The 14,207-nt window shown below is 41.4% G+C and overlaps 1 protein-coding gene across 1 annotated transcript in view; it reads right to left on the bottom strand.

Moving 5' to 3' along the window:
• Positions 1-14,207, bottom strand: part of ADGRL4 (adhesion G protein-coupled receptor L4) — a 253,358-nt gene that overhangs the window by 64,910 nt on the left and 174,241 nt on the right. Inside the window, exons 8-9 of the mRNA XM_077450392.1 lie at positions 13,901-14,017; positions 1,961-2,163 (exon numbers count right to left, since the gene is read on the bottom strand). Of these exons, the coding sequence (XP_077306518.1) occupies positions 1,961-2,163; positions 13,901-14,017 (320 nt within the window). The remainder of the gene's footprint in view (positions 1-1,960; positions 2,164-13,900; positions 14,018-14,207) is intronic.

Here is a 14,207-nt window from a genome sequence, read left to right as displayed (position 1 = left end):
CTAAATGCCAAGTGTGCATGGGGCCGTGCAATTATACTGCTACAAAATGTATTAGTTCTGGCTACTGCCAGAGGTTCAGCTTGGTCATTTTTATTAATTTATTATTAGGGCATAGCAATAATATTTTTGGTCACTAATTTAATCTGTCGAACCTCTGAACAAGAAAAATGTTGTCTGAACTTGGGTTTGGCCAGAACAGTCAGCTCATCCATAGTCTGGAGTTTAACTTGAAAGGAGATGCAAACCTTAACTGCAATACAAGTATTTATTTGGGTTGGGATTTATGTTGCCTATTGTCCGAAGAATTCTACCACCATTCTTACACAATAAAAGAATGCAAAGACCAGTGACAGTGAACAAAGTGCAATAACCTACAACCTTTTGAGAATAGATAAGTACATGTCCCATTGGAGGAGTAATACAGTAAGGAGGGAGATATTCAAGCTAAAAACCAAGTGGATGGGTTGAATGGGACACAAGTGCAGTATCAGGGAAGATTATTGCTGACCAGAGGCAATATCTGGTTTGTGCACAATGTGAATTCTCTATCTTTAGTGGTCGAAAAGCAGGAGGTGGAAACGTTGCACACCGGAACCCAGCCACTATATAGAGAGTTGAAGATACGGCTTCAGCCTGAACTCTGCCGGGCAATGCTCCTATGACATGTTTCACCACCCCTCTGGGTACTAATCATAGATAAGATTAACCCCCTTAGGCGGGGTGAAACATGTATTAGGAGTATAGCCCAGTGGAGTTCAGGCTGAAGCCATATATAGAGGTTGGGTTCCGGGGTGTAGCGCTTCCACTTTGTTTTCTGATCTGTTGCTGCTAGCCTGGATGAATGTCGGCACCTGATCTGTGCTTAGGATTGCAGGGGGAAGTTTTGCAATGGTTGCTTTGAGCGGTGCACCATGTTTTTGAACACTCTATCTTTTTTATTTTCTTTTATTAATTATTATTATTATTATTATTATTATTATTATTATTATGCATTTTATTATTATTATTATTATTATTATTATTATTATTATTAATTATTGTTTTATTCTTTATTATTTAATGTATTTACTCATTTATTTATTCTATATTTTTCCCAGTAAGCCTTTTTTGGGTGAAGTCCAGTGAATATTTTTCTGGACTGTATTATATTTCTTCCCAGGGTTTTTCTCACTTTGCATTTATATGTGGAGGACTTTCTGCTTCTGATGCATCTATTTATTATGGTCGCACCTTATTATTTTATATGTACTGTATACTATTTACATAGCATGTACGATATCTAGTTGATTTCATCGATTTAACTTGATATATATTCATTTATTTTTTATTTTTGATTAGTGCAGCACTTTTTGGTATTTAATAGCCTATAGCAGCCGGTGAGTTAATATTTTGCCTAAAGTAGATAATTGAAGACTGGATTCTGACCCCTGCAATTGGCAGTCATACTTGGCACATGATTTTTGTTTCCATGTTGAATATGCCTGTATTTCAAGTGCTGTACTTAACACACTTGACCACGTACATGGCTTTTATCCCATATTAATAAGCCTGTATTTCAAGTTTTGCACATAATACATTTGACCATGAAACAGAAACAGTTACAGAAGGACAAACTGTTGGAAAAAAATCTATTCTATTTTATATGTAGAAAATGCCAGCACATTCTCTCATTGTACCATCTATGAGGTCAATGAAGAGCTTTCCTCTTCCAGACTCAAACTTTTAAATTCTTAAGTCCAGTTTCCATAGCAACCATCCAATAAAAAAAGACAGACATCTCACTTTTAATTTATGACTTTAATAGGAATCACAAAGTTTTGAAGAAACTTGGGTGTGGTGGCATGCAAACTTTGTTCTCCTCGGCTTGTAGTTGACCCCAGGGTGTGACGATAGTCACTAAACCCCTACTAGATTGCTGCAGAACCCGCTAGCACAAAAGGATGAGTAATAACCCACTTACCTCTAAATGTCTCAGCGTGAACGTGACTTTTTCTAGTTGGTAGAAGGTAGGAGGGTTTGAATTGATTGCTGCCGCAATAATTGGTGAGTTTACCAGGTCACCAAATTCCAGTGAATTATTATCTTCTGCCAGAGCACGGTTTTCTGGAGGTTCAAGGAGTGCGCCAATGCTGTCATATCGCAGGAACACAATGCTCACTGTGCCTGGGGAAAACAAGAGGGAATTTTTAAAGATACAGAATATAAAAGACCACACCAGACTTTAAACGTTAATTATACTTTAATAAAGTTATTCCTAACTGACCCCTCTACACAAACAAACTGTACCCTATGGAACACTAACCCAACACTACCCACTCCCTGTAAACCCAACACTATTCTAGCCTGTAACCCTCAACCAACTGTCCCTATAACCCTTTTAATAACCCTGCCTGTAACCCTCACACTAACCCTCGCTGTAAGGCTTACACTAACCTTCCCTGTAATCTCACCAACCAAACTTCCCTTTAACTCTCACGCTAACCCTCCCTTCGATCCTAACAAAATCTCTACCCATAACACTAACCCTCCATCTAACCCTAATACTTAGCCTTCATGTATCCCTAACATTAACCTTTCCTGTAATTCTAACCCTACCACAACCTTAACACTAACCCTCCCTGTATACCTAACACTAATCTTCCCTGTAAGTTTAATATTAACTCACAGTAAGTGTGGAGCAGCATGGAGATATCCTATGTGGCGGCAATAGGAAGGCATGAGATGATGAGGAAGTGAGCCACAGTGCAACCACCCAAGCTAGTATTGCTATACATTGCCTACATTTTAAGGATCCTGGGGAGCACTGAAGAGGATTTTTGAATTCAGGGAGACACCTAGAGGTCCCCATAGATTAAGGCTGATTTAGGAGGTTACAACCGCCCCACAGGCCTCCCCTCTGGTTTGCTTTAAGCCCAATTTGGCCTCCCCATAGCCCATTTGGAAAACTTCCCCTGGCCCTTTTTTTTTTTAATGGTGTATCCATAGCCTTTTCTCTAGTCCAGTCAAGTGGCAGGTCCTCTTCACGCTCTTCTTTCCCTAAAGCTGTGCAGATCCTAAATGCTGCAGGGGGTGGCACCACATAATAACATAGTGCCACTCTCTGCAACATTCTCCTCGGAATTCATTAAAGACGGAGATTCTTGACACCTTGGGTTCTTACGGAGTCGCTTGAATAATGCTGGGTGTCAATGGATTGGTGAGTGGTTAAATATGCTTTGGACAGGGCTAGATAGGAGGTGAATATGACAACAGGAACTGCTTTTTTTTTTTAGCAGCTGTTGGGGGTTTTGTGTGTTTAGTTTTTGCCCCAACTGCAACTGGGCTTTAGGCTACCCCAGGGGACTCCAAACTTTCTAAAGAAAAGGCCAGTTTACTGTCTTTCAGACTTTAGGAGACTGTGCCCAGTGTGATTTAATAATGCCCGATCTTTGGTATTAGGGAGAGAAATAAATGTCAGTGCAGAATAGTGCCCTATTTTTATTGTCAGTGGAAGGAATTATGCCCCATCATTGGTGTAAATGGAAGGAATAGTGCCCCATTGTTGCTGTCGGTGGCAGGAATAATGCCTCAAGGGTTGGATAAAGTCAAGCAAAGGGCAGCAGTTTGGAGAGTGGAGACCACTGGGATAGCCAAATGCTTACAGTACAATCTACTATATTAAGGTTATTTTAAGATCAATATATTAGAAAAATCGATCGAACATTTCTAAAACTGCATTGATGTCTTTCCGGTCCACCCAATCAATGCTTTATACAACCTTATCCAAATGTTATAAATGCAAAGGATCTCATGTGAACCTACAAATGTGAACACCCATAGATTTCCATCTATCTAGTGCAGGGGTCTCAAACAATTGGCCTTTCAGCTGTTGCGGAACTACAAGTCCCATCATGCCTCTACCCGAGGGAGTCACGGGTGTAACTGTCAGCCTTGCAATGCCTCATGGCACTTTGAGACCCCTGATCAAGTGCAATCAGGTGGTAGGGTGTGTGGCCTGCCTATAAAATATATTGCTCCTAGATACACAGAGCAAGCTTTTGTTTATCAGATATCATTAGCGCCGTTCATCTTTGCCACACTGCCATTGTTTTTTTTTTTGTCGTCTGCATTCACCAAGCTCCTTCTCCTGCCTTTTCATCCGCACTCACTGTAAATACATGTATATTTCCCGTAAATAAACGGACAACTGTTGTTTGCCTAATTGCACCTAGATTAATACTAGAGGAGGCGATTTGACAAATGCTGTCAGGTCTAGCATTGCATTGTGCTCATTTATTCAGCTAATACTATTTTAATGAGCTGTGGCACATTTCTTTGATTAAATCGTTCTTTAAAGTCATTTGCTCTGGCTATTAAGGGCTGCGAAAGCAGTGTTATTCACCTCCATTGTCATTGGTATTCACAGCCAGGTTCCCGGTATCTAAACAGCCGAGGAATAATCACACATGACTGTGTGTGTGCGCGCCTAGACCGGGGCAGATATATACCTGCCGTACATCCATACAATTACATCATTACATACAAGTATTTGAGAATGCACACATTATATACACCTGAGAAATTATAATTATACTTTATTTTTAAAATGTCATCACCTACTGACTTGCATGAGATGCATACTATATGTTCTGGCTGAGCTTGTTAGGTGCTAGGTTCACGTTGAGGTATAAAAGGAATATATAGAGTTGTAATGTATTTTCTTTATATGTTCGGTACACAAAGAGGACCTTCTTCAAGTTTGCTGCAATGAAATCCTCCCCCCCCCTTCCACTTTTTAAAAAGCTTAAAAAGCTGACCTTCCTATTTATTTATTTTATTAAGTTAATTTCTTTTTTTTTTTTTTTTTTTTAGTTTTCTTTTTAATTATTATTTTTTATTTTTTGTCTGTCCCCATCTCCTACCACCATTCTCACCTAGCCGAGAATGACATCCCGTTCACGTCTTGCCTCCTACTGAAACATAAGATATCCCAGGAGACATAACCTTCCATTCATGTACCAGATACTGGATCTTGCACATAGCGCAAAGATCTGATGCTGCGTCACTGGGTGGTCAGCTGCAGGAACCAGGAAACAATGGAGAGGGCAGCTTGGGTCGGGACCTGGAGTAGGGGATAGGGTTGCCACCTCGCCCCTGAACACATTATAATTATACAGGTTCTGTGGCTGATTAAGGTGGTAATTAAACTCACTGAGTCACATATTTGCAATAAATTAGCCTCAGAAATAAAGAACGAGCCTGTTTACTGCCTTTGAGACTTTTGGGAGGCTGGACTGTGCCCACTGGGAGTAAACAATGAGATTTGTTATTAGAAAAATAGTTGGTGTCAGTGGGAGGAATATTGCCCCATTTTTGTTGCCTGTGAAAGGAATTATGCCCCATCATTGGTGTTAGTGGGAGGAATATTGCCCCAGTTTTGTTGCCTGTGAAAGGAATTATGCCCTATCATTGGTGTTAGTGGGAGGAATATTGCCCCATTTTTGTTGTCTGTGAAAGGAATTATGCCCCATCATTAGTGTTAGTGGGAGGAATATTGCCCCATTTTTGTTGCCTGTGAAGGGAATTATGCCTCATCATTGGTGTCAGTGGCAGGAATTAGGCCCCATTGTTGGTATCAGTGGCAGGAATAATGCCTCAGGGCCTGGATAAGGCAAGCAAAGGGATGCAGTTTGGAGACCACCATGCTACTGGCCAAACGCTTACAATGCGATTGTGCAATTTACTATATTAAGATTGAAAGGCACAAATCACAATTACTGTATTTATCGGAGTATAACACTCACTTTTTTCCCCTTATAATCAGGGGAAAATCGTGGGTGCGTGTTACACGCCGATCCCCGCCGATCCTCGCTGATCCCCCGCTGATTGTGAGCGGAGGAGCAAGCTCCGCCGATAACTATACATAGCTGAGTGTACTCGGCTATCCTTGGCTAGTCACGCCCAGTCCTGCCCTATGATAGACATAACACAGGGACTGGGCGTGACTGTGAGCGGAGCTATCCGAGCCTAGCCTAGTACACTCAGCTATGTATGTATATGGGCGGCGCTCGGCTCCGCTCACAGTCACGCCCAATCCTGCCATTGGACCTGTGTTATGTCCATCATAGGGCGGGACTGGGCGGGACTACAAGAGGAGTCGAGAAGAGCCGAGAAGAGCCGAGATACACAGGACCGGCTCTGTGTATCTTGGCAATGCCATTTTCAAACTGCAGTGACACTGACATGTCACTGCAGTTTAACTGCAGCCTGGGCAAGGCTGCAAATGACACTGAGAAGGCTGCAGATGGACACTGACAAGGCTGCAGATGGACACTGACAAGGCTGCAAGGCTGCAAATGACACTGACAAGGCTGCAAGGCTGCAAATGACACTGAGAAGGCTGCAGATGGGCGCTGTGCAAGGCTGCAGATGGACACTGATAAGGCTGCATTGATGGGCATTTAAATATACGTTTTTTTCCTTAAAACGTTTTTTTCCTTAAAATTCCCTCCTAAACTTGGGGTGAGTGTTATACACCGATAAATACGATATATATTAAAAATCAATATCTTAGAAAAATTGATCAAACATTTCTAAAACTGCACTGACCTCTCTCCGGTTCACCCAATCAGAACTGTGTAATTAATTTGTGTTCCATTTGAAAGGAATGAGGTGGCAACCCTAGTTAGGGAGCAGGGTGCAAGAAGAGAATCTGTTTAGCTAGCTTGCTCCCTTATCCTTGTTAGCAAGTCAGGGGTAGTGAAACGCGTAAAGGAAGGTTGGCTTCCAGGTAGAGACATTGTTGTATGCAGTCAGTTTTTTGACAACTAATAAATACAGCAAGAGGAGCTAATGGTGAAGTTTGGTTGATACGTTTTTTCATATTTCTGATGGGGAGTGGAGAAAGACTACCATGGCCAGCACCCAAGTAGTTCATGTACAGGGGAGGCGAGTCTGGAATGAAGCTTTGCTTTTAGATCAACAGGTTGACATTACATTTGACAATGTGAATGATCTCCAGCATACTGGAAAATCCTTCCTCTGTAACCCATTTACTATTCCTTGTCAGTCAAATTGCCCTTGATACGGAAATTCAAAGGATTTTGTAGCTGCTAAGAGCCATGTCCTATGATAATACAGTTAGTTTCAAACAGCCCCATGTATTATCACCATCACCCTCCCCACTACGCCCATCTGAAAAGATTTAGAAGGAATACAAACTCAATTCAAAGTAGTTCTGCATCAAACAGAATACATTGTAATTTGGGCTGCTCATTGCACATAATAAGCTTTGGCTCTGCAACTGTTTGCGGCATAAAAAATAGCAATGGATCATTTAATTCACACATTTGCTGAAACTTGAAAATGTAAATCCAAATTCAGCAGAATGGTTTTATTCATAATTGGCAAATTAAAAGCTCATACATAAACAATGTTCTACATTCAGTAATACATTGTCTGAATCCTTAAAAAGAGGGAGAGCGATGCATTCTTTAACTTTTTACCAGCCTGCTGTATATTGGTGAGCCCAGATCAGGAATTTAGTTATATCTTTGCCTAACACGAAGGCTAGATTTGGCCACCCTTTTGGATGGAACATTAGCCATAGTTCCATTACTTTAGATAGAAGGTTTTAGTCTCTAATAATTGGTACTATGTTTTCCAACTAAAGAACAATTAGGCGCTATGGTGGACAGGCCATATATATATATAACGGGACTTACTCAAAGTATAATGATTTGCTATCATATGCAGAAAATCTAGAAAAAGGTGTAGCCTAAGCCCTTGTACACACGGTCGGACATTCCGACAACAAAATCCGTTGGATTTTGTCCGACGGGTTTTATCCGAAACTGGTGTTGCATACACACGGTCGGACAAAGTTGTCGGAAAATCCGATCGTTCGGAACGTGATGGCGTTATTTCGTTACGACGGGACTATGTTCAGGCTAGTAGCCAATAGCTTTGGTCTAGGAATTTGATCTGAGCATGCGTGGCACTTTGTCCGATCGGAATTCTCTACAAACGATTGGACAAGGTCCGATCGGATCATGTTGTCGGAAAATGTCCGACCGTGTGTACAAGGGCTTATAGTCGTACATCTGCAGTGATAGTTCATATAAGGGAGGTGTCTCCGAACTAAAGCCCATGGGTCACATGAGGCCCACTACAAGATTTTACTAGGCCCACAGCTTGGGCCAGTGGCATATCCTCTATGGAGGATTCAGGTCAGCAGAGGCATCTTTCTATCCCCAAAAGCAGACTGGGGGGAACTGTGGGAGGCTGATGGATCTCAGGGGACCTGGGGACACTGTGGGACACTATGAGAAGTTGGGGGCACTATGAGAGCTGGGGGGCACTGTGGGAGATTAAGGAATCAGCAGCTGGCTGGGAGCCTGGGAGAAGGGAGTCCATGGGCCACAGCCCAGTAGTTGAGCACCACTGACTTAAAGCACAGCTGCCTCTGATAACTGCCATTTTTCCAACATTTGGTGTAGAATTTATTGATGTCACTACTGTACTGCTCACTGTTGCTCCATGCTGGAGAAGAAACTGTACTGGAGGACCTGATAATAGGAAATACGATGTGCTACCACTTTGATTAGGTTACTAGGTGATTGCATGATTTCATTTTTAGCAGCTGCTCACATATAGTGCCTTGAAAAAGTATTCATACCCCCTGAAATGTTCCATATTTTGTCATGTTACAACCAAAAACCCAAATGTATTTTATTGCGATTTTATCTGATAGACTAACACAAAGTGCCACATAATTGTGAAGTGGAAGGAAAATGATTTAGGCTGGGTCTACACTAATGCTAATAGCCAGTTCACATATCTCCGTGGCGACTGCGGAGTGGCTTGCACAGAGGCCCTATACGTCTTTGGCTCAGATTCAGGGCTGAATTCAGGCAAAAATTCAGTTAGTTCAGCCCATTTTTTAGGCCGAAGCCCCCCCCCCCCCCCTCGGCTTATACTCGAGTGAGCTGTACAGCAGCCGTACCTGTGACTACTAAAACACCGGGTGTCTCTCGCTGTGTTATGCAGTCTGTTTGGCAGCTGTCCATTGTAACAAAGCTGGGAAACTGTATCAGTGATCCATCTATCATGAACGAGGAGGAGGCGGGGCTTTGTTACAATGGACGGCCGCCAAACAGACTGCATAACACAGCGAGAGACACCAGCTGTTTTAGTAGTCAAAGGTACGGCTGAAAATGGGCACAGTGAGGCTGCAAATGGGCACAGGGAGGCTGCAAATGGGCACAGTGAGGCTGCACATGGGCACAGGGAGGCTGCAAATGGGCACAATGAGGTTGCAAATGGGCAAAATGAGGCTGTAATGGGCACAATGAGCCTGCAAATGGTCACAGTGAGCCTGCAAATGGGTACAGTGAGGCTACAAATTGGCACAGTGAGGCTGCAAATTGGGACAATGAGGCTGCAAATGGGCAGAGTGAGGCTGCAAATGGGCAGAGTGAGGCTGCAAATGGGCAGAGTGAGGCTGCAAATGGGCACGGTGAGGCTGCAAATGGGCACGGTGAGGCTGCAGATGGGCACAGTGAGGATGCAGATGGGCACAGTGAGGATGCAGATGGGCACAATGAGCCTGAAAATGGGCAAAGTGAGGCTGCAAATGGGCACAGTGAGGCTGCAAATGGGCACAATGAGGCTGCAAATGGGCACAGTGAGGCTGCAGATGGGCACAGTGAGGCTGCAGATGGGCACAGTGAGGCTACAAATGGTCACTGTGAGGCTGCAAATGGACACAGTGAGGCTGCAGATGGGCATTGTTTAGTTGTTTAGTAGCTGCTGCATTTTCCTATCCTAGGCTTATACTCGAGTCAATACAATTTCGCATTTTTTTGTGGTAAGTTTAGGTGCCTTGGCTTATATTCGGGTCGGCCTATACTCGAGTATATACGGTAATCTGAATTTCAAGACTACCAGTCTTCAGGGGTGAGAGGAAGGATCTTTGTTCTGATACCATACAAGGTCATTATCCACATGGACTGAAATACTGGCTTAGAGATGACCCACACATCATGTTAACCTTGCTGCCTGGCTGCATTATCATTAATCTGGAGATTAGGGACTTAAAAGATAAAAGGTGAAGAATTTTTGAAAAAAAGAATTCTGTTGCTGCATATTGTGACTTATCATCAATGTACACATGCACATTTTTAAAGATAACTGGAAGTTCCCCTTTAACTTTCTCAACAGGTGCTACTACTGCAAGCCTGATTTCAACTAACTGTCTTGCCTCACCTCAGTATCAAGAAATGTTTCTCATAAGAGCACTAGCTGAAATAAAAAATCATTTCAATAGCTTGTGAATGCATGAGCGACCTGGAAAGTATTAGTAAATGTTTGTCTGAAGCCATTTTTTGTTACTGCGTCGGCCGCTAACGTTACTTACAGACAGTAGATTTAAAGTGCATACAGCAACTCAAAATGTATTTCTTTTTTTTTTCTAATAAGCCAAAATAGGGTTTAATTAAATGTCATTTTGCAAAGCCAGGCATCCTTATGAACAATTTCATGTATTGATGGTTGTTCCCCTTTAATTACTGTGTGTTAATATGCCGTTATTCCATTGTTTGGCTGCATTTGCATACACATATTTGTATCGTTAGTCTTTTCATAGTCGCAGTATTTTCAAGCAGCTCTTCCAAAGCAGTTTTTTTCAAACGAATTACTAAATACTAAATACAGGGATGACATACATACAATACACAATAATACCAAAAGTATTGTGACACCTGCCTTTACACGCACATGAACTTTAATGGCATCCCAGTCTTAGTCCGTAGGGTTCAATATTGAGTTGGCCCTCCCTTTGGAGCTATAACAGCTTCAACTCTTCTGGGAAGGCCGTCCACAAGGTTTTAGGAGTGTGTCTATGGGAATGTTTGACCATTCTTCCAGAAGTGCATTTGTGAGGTCAGGCACTGATGTTGGAGAGAAGGTCTGGCTCGCAGTCTCCGCTCTAATTTATCCCAAAGGTGTTCTATTGGATTGAGGTCAGGACTCTGTGCAGGCCAGTCAAGTTCTTCCACCTAAAACTCTCTCATCCATGTCTTTGTGGACCTTGCTTTGTGCACTGGTGCCCAGTCATGTTAAAACAGGAAGGGGCCATCCCCAAAAAGCTCACCATTCCTTTTACTAAACACCTTGGAATGTCTACTTTCCAAAAATGGGTCATTTGGGGGGTATTTGTACTTTCCTGACTTGTTCGGGTCACAAGAAATGAGATAGGCCACCAGTACATCAGATGTGATCAATTTTGTGCGATTCGCACCACAGCTTGTAGACTCTCTAACTTTCACAAAGACCAAATAATATCCACTAATTTGGGTTATTTTTACCAAAGATATGTAGCAGTATAAATTATGGCCTTAATTTATGAAAGAAAAATTAATAATTTGCATAATTTTGTCACAGAAACAAAGAAATATGCGGGTTTTTTTCAAAATTTTCGGTCTTTTTTCATTTATAGCGCAAAAAATAAAAACTCCAGAGGTGATCAAATACCACCAAAAGAAAGCTCTATTTGTGGGAAAAAAAGGACAAAAAATTCATTTGGGTACAGTGTTGCCTGACTGAGTAATTGTCATTCAAAATGTGAGAGCACTGAAAGCTGAAAATTGGTCTGGGCAGGAAGGGTGTTTAAGTGCCCAGTAAGCAAGTGGTTAAATGGGGGGGGGGGTCTCCTTAGACATCTTTCCCATGTCCTCCCTTCTAGATTACAAGCTCTAATGAGCAGGGCCCTCTGATTCCTCCTGTATTGTATTATATTGTAATTGTACCGTCTTCCCCGATGTTGTAAAGCGCTGCGCAAACTGTTGGCGCTATATAAATACAGAAAAAGGTTGTGAATAAATAAAGGAAATGAATGCAAGAAGACTTGGAAATCCTTTTGAAAGAAGAGAACTGCTGCCCCTGCAGATATACCTTCACCTAGGCGAAGTGTATTTAGATTAAAAAAGGTTGCAGGTGTGGCGCTGTTCTGAACAGCGCCACGCCTGCTATATAACCACTACAATACAGGGCACTTTCGCCCCCTTCCTTCCCAGCCCAATTTTCAGATTTTATCACTCTCGCAATTTCAATGACAATTGCGCGGTCATGCTACGCTGTACCCAAATGAAATTTGTATCATTTTGTTGGCACAAATAGAGCTTTATTTTGGTGGTATTTATTCCCAACTCCGTTTTTTATTTTTTGTAATATAAGCGGAAAAAGAGTGGAAATTTGGAAAAAAAAACAATATTTTCTTCTTTCTATTTTAAAAGAAATCCAATAAAATGGAATTTTGTCAAAAATTTAAGCCAAAATGTATTCTGCTCAATGTCTTTGGTAAAAAAAAATTTGGTTAAGTGTATAATAATTGGTTTGTGTGATCACGGACATATGTGTGATCATGTACAGATGCAGGTGATTACGGACATATGTGTGCAGATAATCATTGGGACATGTGATTTTAGTGGGATATATGTGGGGGACATGTGTTTTTATTATTTGGGGACATGTGTGTTTTGGGGACATGTGTGGGGACATTGTGTTTACAATGTGTGGTGACATGTGTGTTTTCACTAGACTGGTGATCAGTGAGTAAAAAGCTGTAAAAAACAGCTCATACTCACTGATCACCAGCTGACTGCAGCGATCCCCTCTCCTCTCCTCAGCGACGACTTCCGTGTGAGGAGAGGAGAGCCGCTTGCCTAGCAACTGGCTGTTTGTTTACATCACATGACGGCCGTGATTGGACACGGCCGTCATGTGATCAGGAGGGCCAATCGCAGAGCCCTCCTGCCGATCCGAGATGCTCTGTGTCCAGGTGACATGAGTGCATCGGGACCGGGCCGCTGCGCGGGCACGCGCGCGCATGATCCCCCTACTTCTGAACGTTGTTCAGGAACGTCCACTCAGAAGTAGAGAGCTCCCATCCGGCCAATGTACATATACGGCCGGGTTGGAGCTCTCTACTTCTGAGTGGACGTTCCTGAACGACGTTCAGAAGTAGTTAAATACTGTATAATAATAATAATAATAATAATAATGTTTATAACAGTACCAACAAAATAGAATAGAAAATAAAAGAACTGACTAAAATAGAATAAAATAGAAAGAACATAGCCCTCTTCTGAAATTTGAATTTTGAATAGAATAAATTTAAATTTGAATAGAATAGAAAATAATAGAATAATAGAAAATAAAATAATAGAAAATAAAAGAATAGAATAAACAATAGAAAATAATACAAATAAAATAGAAAGAATATAACAATATAACCGTTTTCTGAAATTCAAATTTCAAATAGAATAAACTAAAATTTTGAATAAAATTAATTTGAATTTGAATAGAATAGAAAATAATATAATAGAAAATAAAAGATCATAATAGAAAAAAAATAAAAAATAGAAAAAACAATAGAATAGAATAGAAAGTGTATAACCATCTCCCAAAATTAAAATTTCGAAAAGAATAAGTTCGATTTTGCATAGTATTAGATTCAAATGTCATTTAAATGGAATTAGAAAAACACAAATCGGTTCGACTTCGAATAAACAAAACAAAGTCCGAAAACAAATTAAAAAATGTATGTAAAATAACAAATCAAAACAAAATGTTTTAGTTCTGCACATGTCTAATTTCCAGCCGTTGTCGGAGAGCTCTCTCCTTTCCCCTGTAGCCGACACCGGCTGACACAGGGGAGATCATGTGACCAGACAGACGTGGCCTGAGAATAGGTAAGTATACAGATCTTTCTTTTACAGGTAAGTCAGAATAGGTGTTAGAAGGGGTTAGGGAGCATTTCTAAGATTAGTTAGTTATATCCCACAATTCTATTTTAGCCCACCAAACCTCAGCAGCGAATTGCTGTGACCTTTCCCACCTTGCCGGAGACGTGAATCCTTACCATTAGGCGAAGAAGTTTCCTTTTTCTTGGGAGAAATCTTGATGTAATCGCCCTCCATATAGGCGTGCGGGTGAATGTGTTTCATGTGGTTAGAGTCAAAGGTAAACAGTTTGAGAGCTGGTGGAAGAAACAGTAAAGAAATTATGCATGTTGACCTGCCGCTCTGACGGAAATAATTGCTACAAAACATATACGTATACGCTTTCTCAAAATAGGCACCGAAAAGGAAAAGCTTCACCAACGCAGGCGCATGTCAGCTTTCTTTCAAGGTGAAATGCTTTGTAAACTTTAGACAAAGAAACACATG

The sequence above is a fragment of the Lithobates pipiens genome, unplaced genomic scaffold (genome assembly GCF_037356315.1).
Source record: "Lithobates pipiens isolate NorthernLeopardFrog02 unplaced genomic scaffold, aLitPip1_a1.2 Scaffold_23, whole genome shotgun sequence".
NCBI lineage: Eukaryota > Metazoa > Chordata > Amphibia > Anura > Ranidae > Lithobates > Lithobates pipiens.
This window is presented reverse-complemented; position numbering and strand designations above follow the sequence as displayed.